General features: G+C 45.2%; 1 protein-coding gene across 5 annotated transcripts in view; it reads left to right on the forward strand.

Moving 5' to 3' along the window:
- The window catches only part of plcb4b (phospholipase C, beta 4b), a 96,567-nt gene that overhangs the window by 67,442 nt on the left and 16,625 nt on the right, over nucleotides 1-12,500 (forward strand). For all 5 annotated transcript variants that reach the window (XM_076273339.1, XM_076273343.1, XM_076273340.1 and 2 more), the window contains exons 21-27: nucleotides 1,316-1,411; nucleotides 1,643-1,796; nucleotides 2,986-3,070; nucleotides 4,214-4,338; nucleotides 8,150-8,201; nucleotides 9,164-9,266; nucleotides 9,422-9,586. In XM_076273339.1, the coding sequence (XP_076129454.1) occupies nucleotides 1,316-1,411; nucleotides 1,643-1,796; nucleotides 2,986-3,070; nucleotides 4,214-4,338; nucleotides 8,150-8,201; nucleotides 9,164-9,266; nucleotides 9,422-9,586 (780 nt within the window). The remainder of the gene's footprint in view (nucleotides 1-1,315; nucleotides 1,412-1,642; nucleotides 1,797-2,985; nucleotides 3,071-4,213; nucleotides 4,339-8,149; nucleotides 8,202-9,163; nucleotides 9,267-9,421; nucleotides 9,587-12,500) is intronic.

Here is a 12,500-nt window from a genome sequence, read left to right on the forward strand (position 1 = left end):
ACACACACACACAGCAGGATCAAGATGGCAACAGTGTCAAGAAGGTTCACACAAACAAATGATTGAGTGTGTGACTCGCTTTAAGCTAGGTTGTAACCAGCTAGCTCTCTATAGCAGTTTAAAGTGTTCTACCGAAGAAATACGCTTTCAAATAGCCTATTTCAACTTGTGGGTTCAATTCCCGGCTTCCACCGTTGTGCCCTTGAGCAAGGCACTTCACCCCAACTTGCTCTGGGGACAATGGCCCTTGTAATATAATTGACATTATGGAAGTCGCTTTGGATAAAAGCGCCTGCTAAATGAATACATGTAAATGTAAACTCCCTCAAAGTGAACTGGCTGATTGAAAGTGCTGTGGTTAAAATGTAGCCAAGCCAGCTGCCATGTCTCAAAACTCCCTAACAGTACTGTTTTGTCTAAACTGGGTTTTGGGGTAACTTTAGTCCTCAGAGGAACAATATGTATAATGTATAGAACGCTGGTCATTATTGGGAAAATAAGTCCCGACAGGACTTAGGGACTTATTTTCCCAATAATGACCCGGCGTTCTATACATTATCCCGCTTATTACACGGCTACTTGGCAAAACGAAACAATAAACTCCCCACGATATGACTCTTTAGCCTACATAGCCTAGCCTATTTGTTACTGTTCATCGTGGCATTTGCTGACAAACAAATAGTTTGCCACAACACATTTGAACTTCAAACATTCTTTAGAACACAGCTGATCAACCGTCTGTTTTTCACTTTTGAATGAAGTTCCAGTAGTTGCGGAGTGATATGAAAGATCTGAATCAGAAGCACAAACTCTGTTGCCATTGACAGCGGTCATAATTTTTTTCAGAGGTCCTCTAGTCGAAAATAATGACCGCTAGAACTTTGGGAAATCCTATTCAAGTCAATGGAGCGTTCTACTTGCATTGTGAAGAGCTGTGTAATAAAGTAGGCTATCCTAATGATACTGATTTAATAATTGGCAAGAAATAGTTGCGCTCGACTCAACGTAAAAAAGTGGAATTTGGGTGTGAAAACAAAGGAAGCACTAGATGAAACAAAAAGCAAACGCACTCTCAACGACGGCATTGGTCGAAGCATGTCTGTCTTGTGACATGCTTTCTTGTAGAGAGTAAAAGCTTGAGAATGTGTTTACTTTTTGTTTCATCTAGTAATTTAATAATTGACACATTTTATTAGAGCTTTCTCTATTTGGAAAAGCAGTATCCACCACTGGTCTGGACCCACACATACAGTACACTGTGTATGAGACATTGTAGAATGTTTTGGTCCATTAGTGACTTCCTGATTGATTGTAGGTCCCAGACGATGAAGCCACAGAGGTTTCCGAGGCGACGGAGGCCACAGACGCAACAGACATGTCAGAGGCATCAGACGTTGACAACAACAAGAAGGTGATGAAGAGGAGTCTCTCTCTCTCTCTCTCTCTCTCTCTCTCTCTCTCTCTCTCTCTCTCTCTCTCTCTTTCTTTCACACTCACACACACACAGACACACACACACATGCATACCACACGTGAGAGTGAGTTGAGCGTGTGTGTGTGTGTGTGTGTGTGTGTGTGTGTGTGTGTGTGTGTGTGTATGTCCCACTGCCTCTGATCTCTTCCCCCGTGTGACGCTTCACAGGAGGGGGCTGAGGATGAAGAGCAGACGGAGTCTACTGAGGACGTCATCGCCAAATACACCTACGTGGGGGCCACCACCAACATCCACCCCCTGCTCTCCTCCATGGTCAACTACGCCCAGCCAGTCAAGTTTCAAAGCTTCGATCACGCAGAAGGTGTGTGTGTGTGTGTGTCTGTGTGTGTTTGTGTGTGTGTGTCTGTGTGTGTTTGTGTGTGTGTGTGTGTGTGTGTGTGTGTGTGTGTGTGTGTGTGTGTGTGTGTGTGCGCGCCCTGGTGATTAGCCCATGTGTCCTAACCGTGTGTTTCCACACACCGAAATTTCGCGTCGCTCTCATTGAGGTTGAATGGAGACGAAATTCGCCCTGGTTGGGCGAAATGAGAGCGAATTGCCGAGGCAGGCGAAACAAAGTTGGCCAAAGTTTAACTTTATTTAAATGAGGACCATTCGAGAACCAATCAGGTCCGCGTCTTTGTGTTTGGAGGCGGGAGTTACAAAGAAGTCTGACCAAGATGGCGGAGACTACCTGAGCTGTAACACGAAAATTTGTATGTGATTAAAATGTTTCTACACGAACATTGGCACTTGTATCAACACGAATTTTATATGCCACACAAACTTAGTCAGAGCACATACACCACTAAATAGACCACTATATATGTTAGTTTAAACACTCAAACTTTTTAGCTAGCTGACAGGCGAAATGGTAGTATTTTCAGACATTGGATTGCATTGTAAACCTAGCTAGACAGCTAGGCTACATGCTGCAACACAGATATGAAATATATTATGTCTTATTGACCTTGTTGTTTCTATGAACATAAATTGTTGTTTATAGGCAACATCAACTTAGTCGAGGCATAAAGACCCCTGGATATCTTCATTAAGTGCTTAAACGTTTGAACTAGCTGATTAGCCTAATTAGCTCGCTTGCCACCACTGGCTAGACACTGCAGTCAAAAGGTTAGCGGTTTGGCCGTCGCCCCCGAGGCGAAATTTCGCTGGCCGAAAATCGCGAGGTGTTTCGCTGTGTGGAAACCCACCGTAATGCTGTAGTCATTTTAGAAAGTTGCCTTGCTGCCTCCTGCTGGACAAATGAAGCACTGCATGTATCCTTGAGATTCCTTAGATAGTAACGAGGAATAAGCCGCTTTACACTAACACTTTGTATACAGCACTTTATTTTTAGCCAGCATGTGTTGTGTTTTGTTTGGTTTTGTTTTGTGTCTCTTGAGAGGAGAAAGGCTCACTGTTGCTGTTCTCTCTCTTTTTCTCTCTCTCTCTCACTCTCTCTCTCTCTCTCTCTCTCTCTCTCTCTCTCTCTCTCTCTGTGTCCTGTCCTGTAGAGAAGAACATTCACCACAACATGTCCTCCTTTAACGAGTCGGTGGGCCTGGGCTACCTGAAGACTAATGCCATCGAGTTCGTCAAGTATCCTTCACCGCACACAGGCTGTGTGTGTGTGTGTGTAGGGGGCGGGGGGGTATAGATAAGTTTATGTATGACTGTGTGTGTGTGTGTATGCTCTTGTGTGTGTCTGTGTGTGTGAGTCAAAATATGTGTGTGTGTGTGTGTGTGTGTGTTTGAGAGTGAGTGTGTGTGTGTGTGTGTGTGTGTGTGTGTGTGTGTTTGAGAGTGAAAGTGGGGATGTAGAGGTGTGTGTGTGTGTGCCAGCTAGCCTAATGAGGTCAGTCCAAACCCATCTGGATTTTAGCTGCCTCTGATGCAGCTCTCTGCACTGGCTCCTGGACAGACACATACACACACACATGCGTGCGCGCACACACACACACACACACACACACACACACACACACATACCCACACACACATGCGTGCACACGCACACACACACATACCCACACACACACACAGACATTCACATCATTCACACAGAGGATACGCAAACACAGACACTTACACACACATGCACAATACACATACACACAGACACACACGCGCATTCAGATACACATACACATAGAGGACACACAAACACGGACATAGATAACATACACGCAAGCGTGCGCACACACTCACACACACACATTCAGAAATACATGTCAATACATGTAGATAGATAGATATACTTTATTGATCCCTAGGGGAAATTCAAGGTCACAGTAGCATACAGACAACACACACACATTCAATAACAGCAGAAAAAGTAATTAAAAGTATATAATATAAAAAACACAACTAAGCAATAAGGACTGTAGAAGATAAAGAATATACTAAATATACAAAATACAAATTATACTAAATAAAACTTAATCAAAATCAATTCTAAAAAAAAAAAAAAAAGTATCCACATAGTGGGTAATTAATCAATCAGGTGCGCTTGCAATGACTGAAGCAGGGACTGAGCAGGGACTGAGTGATGTGTCTGATAAATACACACATTCATACACACACAAATGCCCATCATTTCATTAACTCTACTCCTTCCATTCCACACACACACACACACACACACACACACACACACACACACACACACACACACATACATACAGTCCCTCTCCTCCGTTCTGATCGTTGTGTTAGTTAGTGTCCTGAGCACAAGTTGCGCAGCTACAACAAGAGGCAGATGAGCCGCATCTATCCCAAAGGCGGCCGCGTGGACTCCAGCAATTACATGCCTCAGATCTTCTGGAACGCCGGATGCCAGATGGTCTCCCTCAACTTCCAGACGCCAGGTGAAGCACCGTTAGCAAACACCAGGGGGCGCCACAGGGCCTGTCTAAAATAAAATCCCCACTGTTCAAAACTAGTAGTGTGGATGAGCCAAGGCGAGGGTCGTGACTACCACTTGGGCAGGAAATGGATTGAGTCCCAGAGGAATGGATGATTGTATTGTGCTTTTGAAAAAATGCTTTTTGATTGTGCTTCTTGATTATATTGATTTTGCTGTGCTATAACGTTATACGTCATTGATTCGCTGACTATATTGTTAGATGTAGGTGACTATAACGACAGATGTTACCACTTTTTATTCCATGCTATTGCGTAATACCTGGAATGATCTGGTTACTGTAAGGAGGTTTGAAGTTTGGGTATTGCAGAGCTGAGAGCAAAGTATACCTCCATACACACATGTACATGAGTGTGTTGTGTAAGTTCACAAAGCTCGTGTAGTGTCACCAATCATTACCATGACCAGGCGCAAAAGAGTTCAGATGCTGGTGTCCTCCCAGGACATGAGCTCAGCCTATCACAGTTGCCCGTGTCCTCCCAGGATCTGAGCTCAGCCTATCAGAATTGCCTGTGTTCTCCCAGGATCTGAGCTCAGCCTATCACAGTTGCCCGTGTCCTCCCAGGATCTGAGCTCAGCCTATCACAATTGCCGGTGTCCTCTCAGGACCTGAGCTCAACCAATCACTGCAGCCGGGTTCCTTGCAGGACTTGAGTGCCTAAGGCAAGTTCAATGTCAAAACGTTGCTACGGATTCCGGTTTTAATGACATGTTTAGTCGCAACGGTATGCAGTGACGTGCAATTGAGGTAATTTTCTCTTGCTTGGTGGGTGTGTCAGAGGTGCTATCCTACCAGCATTAATGTGTTTACAAAATGCACACATATTCAAAAGGCAGTGCACACAGCGTATTCAAGTCATTTAAAGATGAAGATAAGAATGAGAAGTTTATAAAAAAATAAATGTTCTTGCACAAACACATCATTCAACTCATCACTGTTTATGTTTAATCAAACACTTTGCAACATTCTGTCCGGGTTGAACTCAGCCCCTGAGCAACGTTACATCACTTATCTGCGGTGCCCAGTGCCTCTACTGGGCATGCCCAGTGTGTATGTGTTTTAGCTGGAGGTTATGAGTTTGTTTAGTGGACAAAAGCAGGACAAACTCCACCATGAGATATAATGCACAATAACCGTCTGTAAGGAAACGAAGAGTGTGTGTAGGTGTAGGTGTGTATTTGTTTGTGTGTGTGTGTGATGGTGTGGTTGAAGGAGTTCACCGATCAGCTTATCTGATGTGACGCAGGACACACACTCTCTCACACATACACACACACACACACACACACATGCATGCATACATACATACATACATACATACATACATACATTCAGAGACACAAAGGAATGCTCCTGAACAGATGCTAAGCAGGCAAAGGGCACTGTTCATGAAACTCAGGTAATGTTCCAGGCATTCGCATGTCATTAAGATCAAACCACACTTGCACACACACACACAGACACACACGAGTGCACAAAAGTACACACACACACACACACACACACACACACACACACACACACACACACACACACACACACACACACACACACACACACACACACACACATTCATCCGCACGCATGAACACACACTGTTACACACTCGCTCATACAAGCACACACACACAACTATTTTCACTCACATGGGCACACACAGAAATACGCATGCTTCTACTCACATGCACATACACACACACACTCTCTCTCTCTCTCTCTCTCTCTCTCTCTCTCTAACAGATGCAGAGGCATAGCTGGCAGCACAAGTCTCTGAACATATGGCTTCTACAGAGTTGGCAAATGCTACATCAGCAGGATGGGGGGTGCTGGGGGGGGGGGGTGCGATGTACTGTAGAGGAAAGAGAGAACAAGGGAGGAAGAGGTGTAGATATGGAGAGAGAGAGAGAGAGATCAGGGGCAAAGGAGAAAGTGAAATGGGGGACATGGCTTTTGGGAGTTGATCCAAAAACAGGGACACAGAGGGATCCAGGGAAGGGGGTTGGGGGGGGGGGGCGAGAGGGGTGTTGAGAGAGAACACCAAAAAGAAGGAGAAAAGAAGGAAACAGGAGAGAGAGAGAGAGAGAGAGAGAGAGAGAGGTAAAGTGGGGTGAGAAGGGCAGGGAGAGGAGAGAAAAGAGACAGATGAGGGAAATGGGGCAGTAGCCTCTCACACTGAGGCATGCAGACTCTCTATCTCTATCACACATACACACACACAGTCCCTCTGTTCATCTTAGTACATCTACCCCAGTTCCACAGCTGAGGATCACCTCTCTCCATACACACACACACCACTGAGCAGCACTGCAGCATTTCCCATCATGCATCTGCCCAGTTGGTGCCCTCTATTAGGAGGTAAGCAAAGAGCCATGAGACAGAAACACTGCTCTGAACATTCTGATCTACATTCCACACACACACACACACACACACCAGTGTGCAGCAGGATTGTTTGACTGTTTAAACGAAGGACTGCATGGCATTAAATGCAGCTTATGGAGCAGATGTTCCCTTTGAAGTAATCTAGCTATCTAGGTAACTCTGTAAAAATGCCCCCTTTACCCCTTTATAATCTCAGAGGAAAGTCACAAATACTTTATTTAAGGTATGGGCTACTGTGTTTTCTCTCTTTAGAAGCTGCAAGCCAAAATGTCCAAAAACAGATAGAAAATTTCTCTTTTCACAACACCGTAATGTGAATAATCATTTTGCACCATTAAAAATAAGTACCTTTGCTAAGTAAGCATATCAGCAATGTAAATCAAACAGAATCACTCGCACAGGCCTTTGTTTCATACAGACAGATATAATATTTTATAGCACTATTAAAAAAGATTGAATATTCATGTACTCTCACAGACACGCGTGCGCACACACAGACACACACACACACACACGAGTACAACTGTGTGTTAGAGGAAGCAAGTGTTTATGTTTGTGACACATACATCATGACTGCAGATGAGTCCCTACACACAGTCTGATGCTTACAGGACTCTCCCCAAAACACAACAAACCAAAAAGCTCTGTTTCCATGGTTATTTCTCTGCTCAGCTCTGCTGTGCTAGTTTTGGAGAACCCTTCATCTCTCTCTCTCTCTCTCTCTCTCTCTCAGTCACACACACACACACACACACACAGTAGTCACGCCTCAGCTCTACCACTGCCACACACACACACACACAGTAGTCACGCCTCAGCTCTACCACTGCCACACACACACACAGTAGTCACGCCTCAGCTCTACCACTTTGCTGCACAGCTCTGTGTTTTGTGTGTAATGGTGCACCGTTTTCAACTCTCTGAAAAGGGCTTTGCATAATTCCCTCTGGAAGCTCTCTGTATCTCCTCCTGTTATTTGCATTGGCCATTCAGGGGTTAAAGTGTTAGTGTTCAGGTTGGTAAGGCACAGGAATGCCCTCTTCATCTTTTCATAAGCTCAAGTATCTCCTGTTATTTGCGTTGGGCATTCAGGTGTTAATGTGTTTGTTCAGGTTGGTAAGACACAGGCCACATGGATGCCGCCTTCTGACCTGTATGGTCATTTGAGGACACGTGATATCACTTGTTGTTTTGTGAATGCATTATTATAAACTTGTTTCTTGCTCTGTTTTTACTTCTTTTTTTGATTTATTGTCCTGCTCTTCTCCCATTTCCCTTTATTTTCCCTCTTTCCTTTCTTCTCTCTCTCCCACTACATTCCCTCACTCTCTCTCCTCTCTTTAAATCTCTTCTCTCTCTCTTTCTCTTTCAGATCTGTCCATGCAGTTGAATCAGGGGAAGTTTGAGTACAACGGCGCGTGCGGGTGAGTTCTAATATCCCATAATCCCCCCCACACACTAGCGGCACCCCTCATCAATTAAACCGTGTCTCATTCCATTAGCTGTTGCCACGGGCAACGTTTAATAACTACTGTCCACATTAGCGCTTAGCAAGAACCACCCAGAATCGGCTAAACCTAAAGACCTCCTGCACACACACACACACACACACACACACACACACACACACACACACTTCATTACTGTCTCTGTCTTTTGTGAGTGCTCTCTCTGTCTCACACACACACACTCTTTATCATATATCACTTTTTCACACACTCCAACAGTAGGCTATACAATCAAAAACGCTCTCTCTCTCTCACACGCACGCACACACAGGCTCACACACACAGCCGTAGGGTTGGTGTGTGTCCTCATGTGGATTAAAGGCCTTGCGTCATAATATATGTTTCTTAGTTACCATTTAAAGATGATAAGATGGCCTCTACATCATTAGATACAGCATCCAGCACTGCCTCAGGGCTGTGTGTGTGTGTGTGTGTGTGTGTGTGTGTGTGTGTGTGTGTGTGTGTGTGTGTGTGTGTGTAGCTGTGCATGAAGGTGTCCATGTAATTTTTTTAAGTAGGTTTTATTTTTGAAAATGTATTTGTGTAAAGGTATTACAGTTTGTGTGTGTGTGTGTGGCAGGTGGTAATTATTTCTCTCATTAATTGTCAAGCAAAAGATGGATGGGTGTTACATTTCCCATTACGCGAGTCCTGCACATTACTCTCTATCACACACAATGCAGTACAGCACACACGCTTGGCCGCACAGGCTGGAGATTGAAACGAGTTTACACACACACACACACACACACACGCACACACACACACACACTCACACACACACTCACACACACACACACACACACACTAATTCCACTGTTTCTTATTGTAAGTCCGTGTGTGTATATGTTGTGTTTGTCCATCCTGGGCTCCCGTAGGTACCTGCTGAAGCCGGACTTCATGCGGCGTTCCGACCGCACATTTGACCCCTTCTCGGAAACACCAGTGGACGGGGTCATCGCCGCTACCTGTAGCGTTCAGGTACACCAGCATCTGGCCAGTTGCCATAGCAACAAGCCCAGCTGAGACAACAGTCTCGTTGCCGTTGTTAAATGACAGTTCTGCATTTGCACAATGGCTTCAGTCCCCTTGGGTTCTAATGCGCTTGGTCCTAATCCTTGTTCTGGTTTCTGCAGGTGATCTCAGGCCAGTTCCTGTCAGACAAAAAGATCGGTACGTACGTAGAGGTGGACATGTACGGGTTGCCCACGGACACCATACGTAAGGAGTTCCGAACGCGCATGGTCATGAACAACGGGCTGAACCCTGCATACAATGAGGAGCCTTTCATCTTCAGAAAGGTGTTTATCTCTCTCTCTCACACACACACACACACACACACACACACACCAGAGTCCTGCACGGGTTCGGGTACCCGCGTGTACCCGACGGGTGACCCGCACATTTTGATGAAACGGGTGAAAAATATTCTACTGTGTCGGATGCGGGTGCGGGTCGGGTCAGACACGGGGGTGACACGGGTCGGAATTGGCCTTTCATAAACATCACGTGCATATGTAACAATATTTTCTACAGTAACACATCCTAAATAATATGCCTGCATTTCAAGTTGATAAAAGCATTTAAAATGCACGTTTCGTACGTGCCTTCCCAAAACAGGCGCCTATACTTTCACTTTTAAAAATCACATGCGTGGGATCTGCCTGCAGTCTTTCAGAACAAAGTGGCTGCACATTGATTAAAAAACGCCTAAAGATGACTCTTTTGACATGTTGTCATGGTGGAGAGAGCATGCTCGTTTAATTCCCAATATTGCCTAGATTGTGAGATCTATTGACATCCCTGCAAGCGAGCGAGATTTCATGCGTGGGAAAAGGTATAGGCACATTTTCCCCATTCAATCTTGCACTCAAATAAACGGGATAGTGTCACACGTCTTATGCCTATTTCCATAAAGTTTCACAGGCTAATGCATAATCCGGTGTAGGTTATGACCGAATCATTCCTTCATTTAATGTAGGCTAGCCTACTACTGCTGTTAACAAGTTGTGTGTGCAAAGCCGTGTTTAAATTCTAAATTAGGCATTTGCGTGTCGATAGACGCATCTGCTTGAAAAGTGTTAAAATGTTAGGCTATCACTCGGGTGTTGAAAAGTAGCCAGGCTACCACAATACATCATGTAGGATATGCCTGTCAACTTCAGCTGAAGTTGGATCTGCAATGTTAATGGTTGTGTAATTAGTTCCTTAAACGTGTCTGTTTAACTCGGGTACGGGTCGGGTGTCAGATTTATTTAATGCAGGTCGGGTCGGGTACGGATTTTAACTAGCTCTGGTGTCGGAAAACGGGTCGGATGCGGTTTTAAACATGACGGGTACGGGTGGGTGCGGATTTAAAAAATTGGACCCGTGCAGGACTCTGACACACACACACACACACACAAACACACACACACACACACACACACACACACTGACACACACACACACACACACAAACACACACTCACACACAGGAAATGGCACACTATATACATGTTGTGCTTTGCACTTTTGTCTGACGAGTCTAGAGTTCATGGCATGTTCATGTTCTACTTTCACCCATTCATTAAACCAGCTGGTTTATGGTCACTGCACAGTTGCACCAGTACCAGTGAGTTGGACAGAACTTTGCCATGTAGCAGACAGAGCAGGGGTGGGCAAACTGCGGCCCGCAGGACAGTTTTTAAAACCCAATGTGGCCCTGGAGCCAAAAAGTTTGCCCACCCCTGAGATAGAGGAAGTAACGGTCAGGGGGACAGACAGAGTGAGAAAGATAGACAGAGAGAGAAAGATAAATGAAGGCAAGTCAGGTAAGTTAGAAAGCAGATGAGTATGAAAGAGTTTAAAGACACAGCGACTTTGTGGAAGAGAGATGTGAGGAGAGGAGAGGTGAAATGAGGACAGAAGAGAGAGATGGGGTGGAGGGAGGGAGGGAGGGAGGGAGGGAGGGAGGGAGAGAGAGAGAGAGAGAGAGAGAGAGAGAGAGAGAGAGAGAGAAAAGAGTTCTGAAAACAATGAGTGTGATGAAAAAAACTGTAGGGAACAAAGTATGGAGAAAGACTAGAATGAGAAAGAGGCAAAGAAAGTGATATGGTGGGAAACATAAAGAGAAAGAGAGAGAGGGGGAGGGAAAGAGAGAGAGAGAGGGAGGGAGGGAGGGAGGGAGGGAAAGAGAGAGGCATAGTGGGAAATATGGAGAGAGAGGGAGAAAGGGAGAGAGAGAGGGAGGGAGAGGGATGCATAGTGAGAAACATAAAGAGAGAGAGAGAGAAAGAGGGAGGCGTAGTGGGAAACAAAGAGAGGGAGAAAGAGGATGTCAGAGAGGGGTAGAAAGAGAGCAAGGGAAAGAATGGGTTAAAGAATGGGAGTCGGACAGTAGAGAAGGGAGTCAGTCAAGAGAAGGAGTGGTGTGTGTGTCTGTGTGTGTGTGTGTGTGTGTGTGTGTGTGAGGGGAGGAGATTGTGCTGAGCACAGCGGATTGCGGTAGTCACTGAGCCAGAACACCAGCTAGACATAAATCACACACTGCCGCAGTGCTGCTGGAGACTAGACAGCACAGGCACGCAGACACACACTCATGCGCATACACTCACACTCACTCACACACTCACACACACAGGCACGCACTCACGCAGACACACACTCATGCGCATACTCTCACACTCACTCACTCACACACACATGCACACACACACAACACTCTCACACATAAACAGACATGCACACGCATACACACTCACACGCACACACACACCCGCATGTACACACACCTGCATGCTCACTTACACACGCATGCACACACGCACGCACGCGCACACACACACACACACACATTACACATGCTCATTGAGGCACATACTCTTTTCACTCACACATACACCACACTTCCATTCACATGCACACTGCACATTTGTGTAATTACAATGTAATGTAACATTCTCATTCACACATATATAGTCACTTTCTCTCACACACACTTGCACTTTCAAACCAGAGGCGATTGCTCTAAGACTACAGGGGAAGCTCAGCCTCCTCTAAAATATCACGGAAAATCGCATCAAATAACACTATTACATTAGCTTCTAGCCTACTATTCCAACTAGAACATGCTGAAAACATGTTCATCTTCATGGCTAGTTTGTTCAGCAATAAGGTTTTGCCGGTCATTTATCGTGATTTCGCACCCGTAATACATTGCTGTGACGACACGAT

This window comes from Alosa pseudoharengus, unplaced genomic scaffold (genome assembly GCF_046254945.1).
Source record: "Alosa pseudoharengus isolate Yale_2024_CS ecotype anadromous, Long Island Sound unplaced genomic scaffold, YU_APseudo_1.1 YU_APseudo_1.1_scf_7, whole genome shotgun sequence".
NCBI lineage: Eukaryota > Metazoa > Chordata > Actinopteri > Clupeiformes > Clupeidae > Alosa > Alosa pseudoharengus.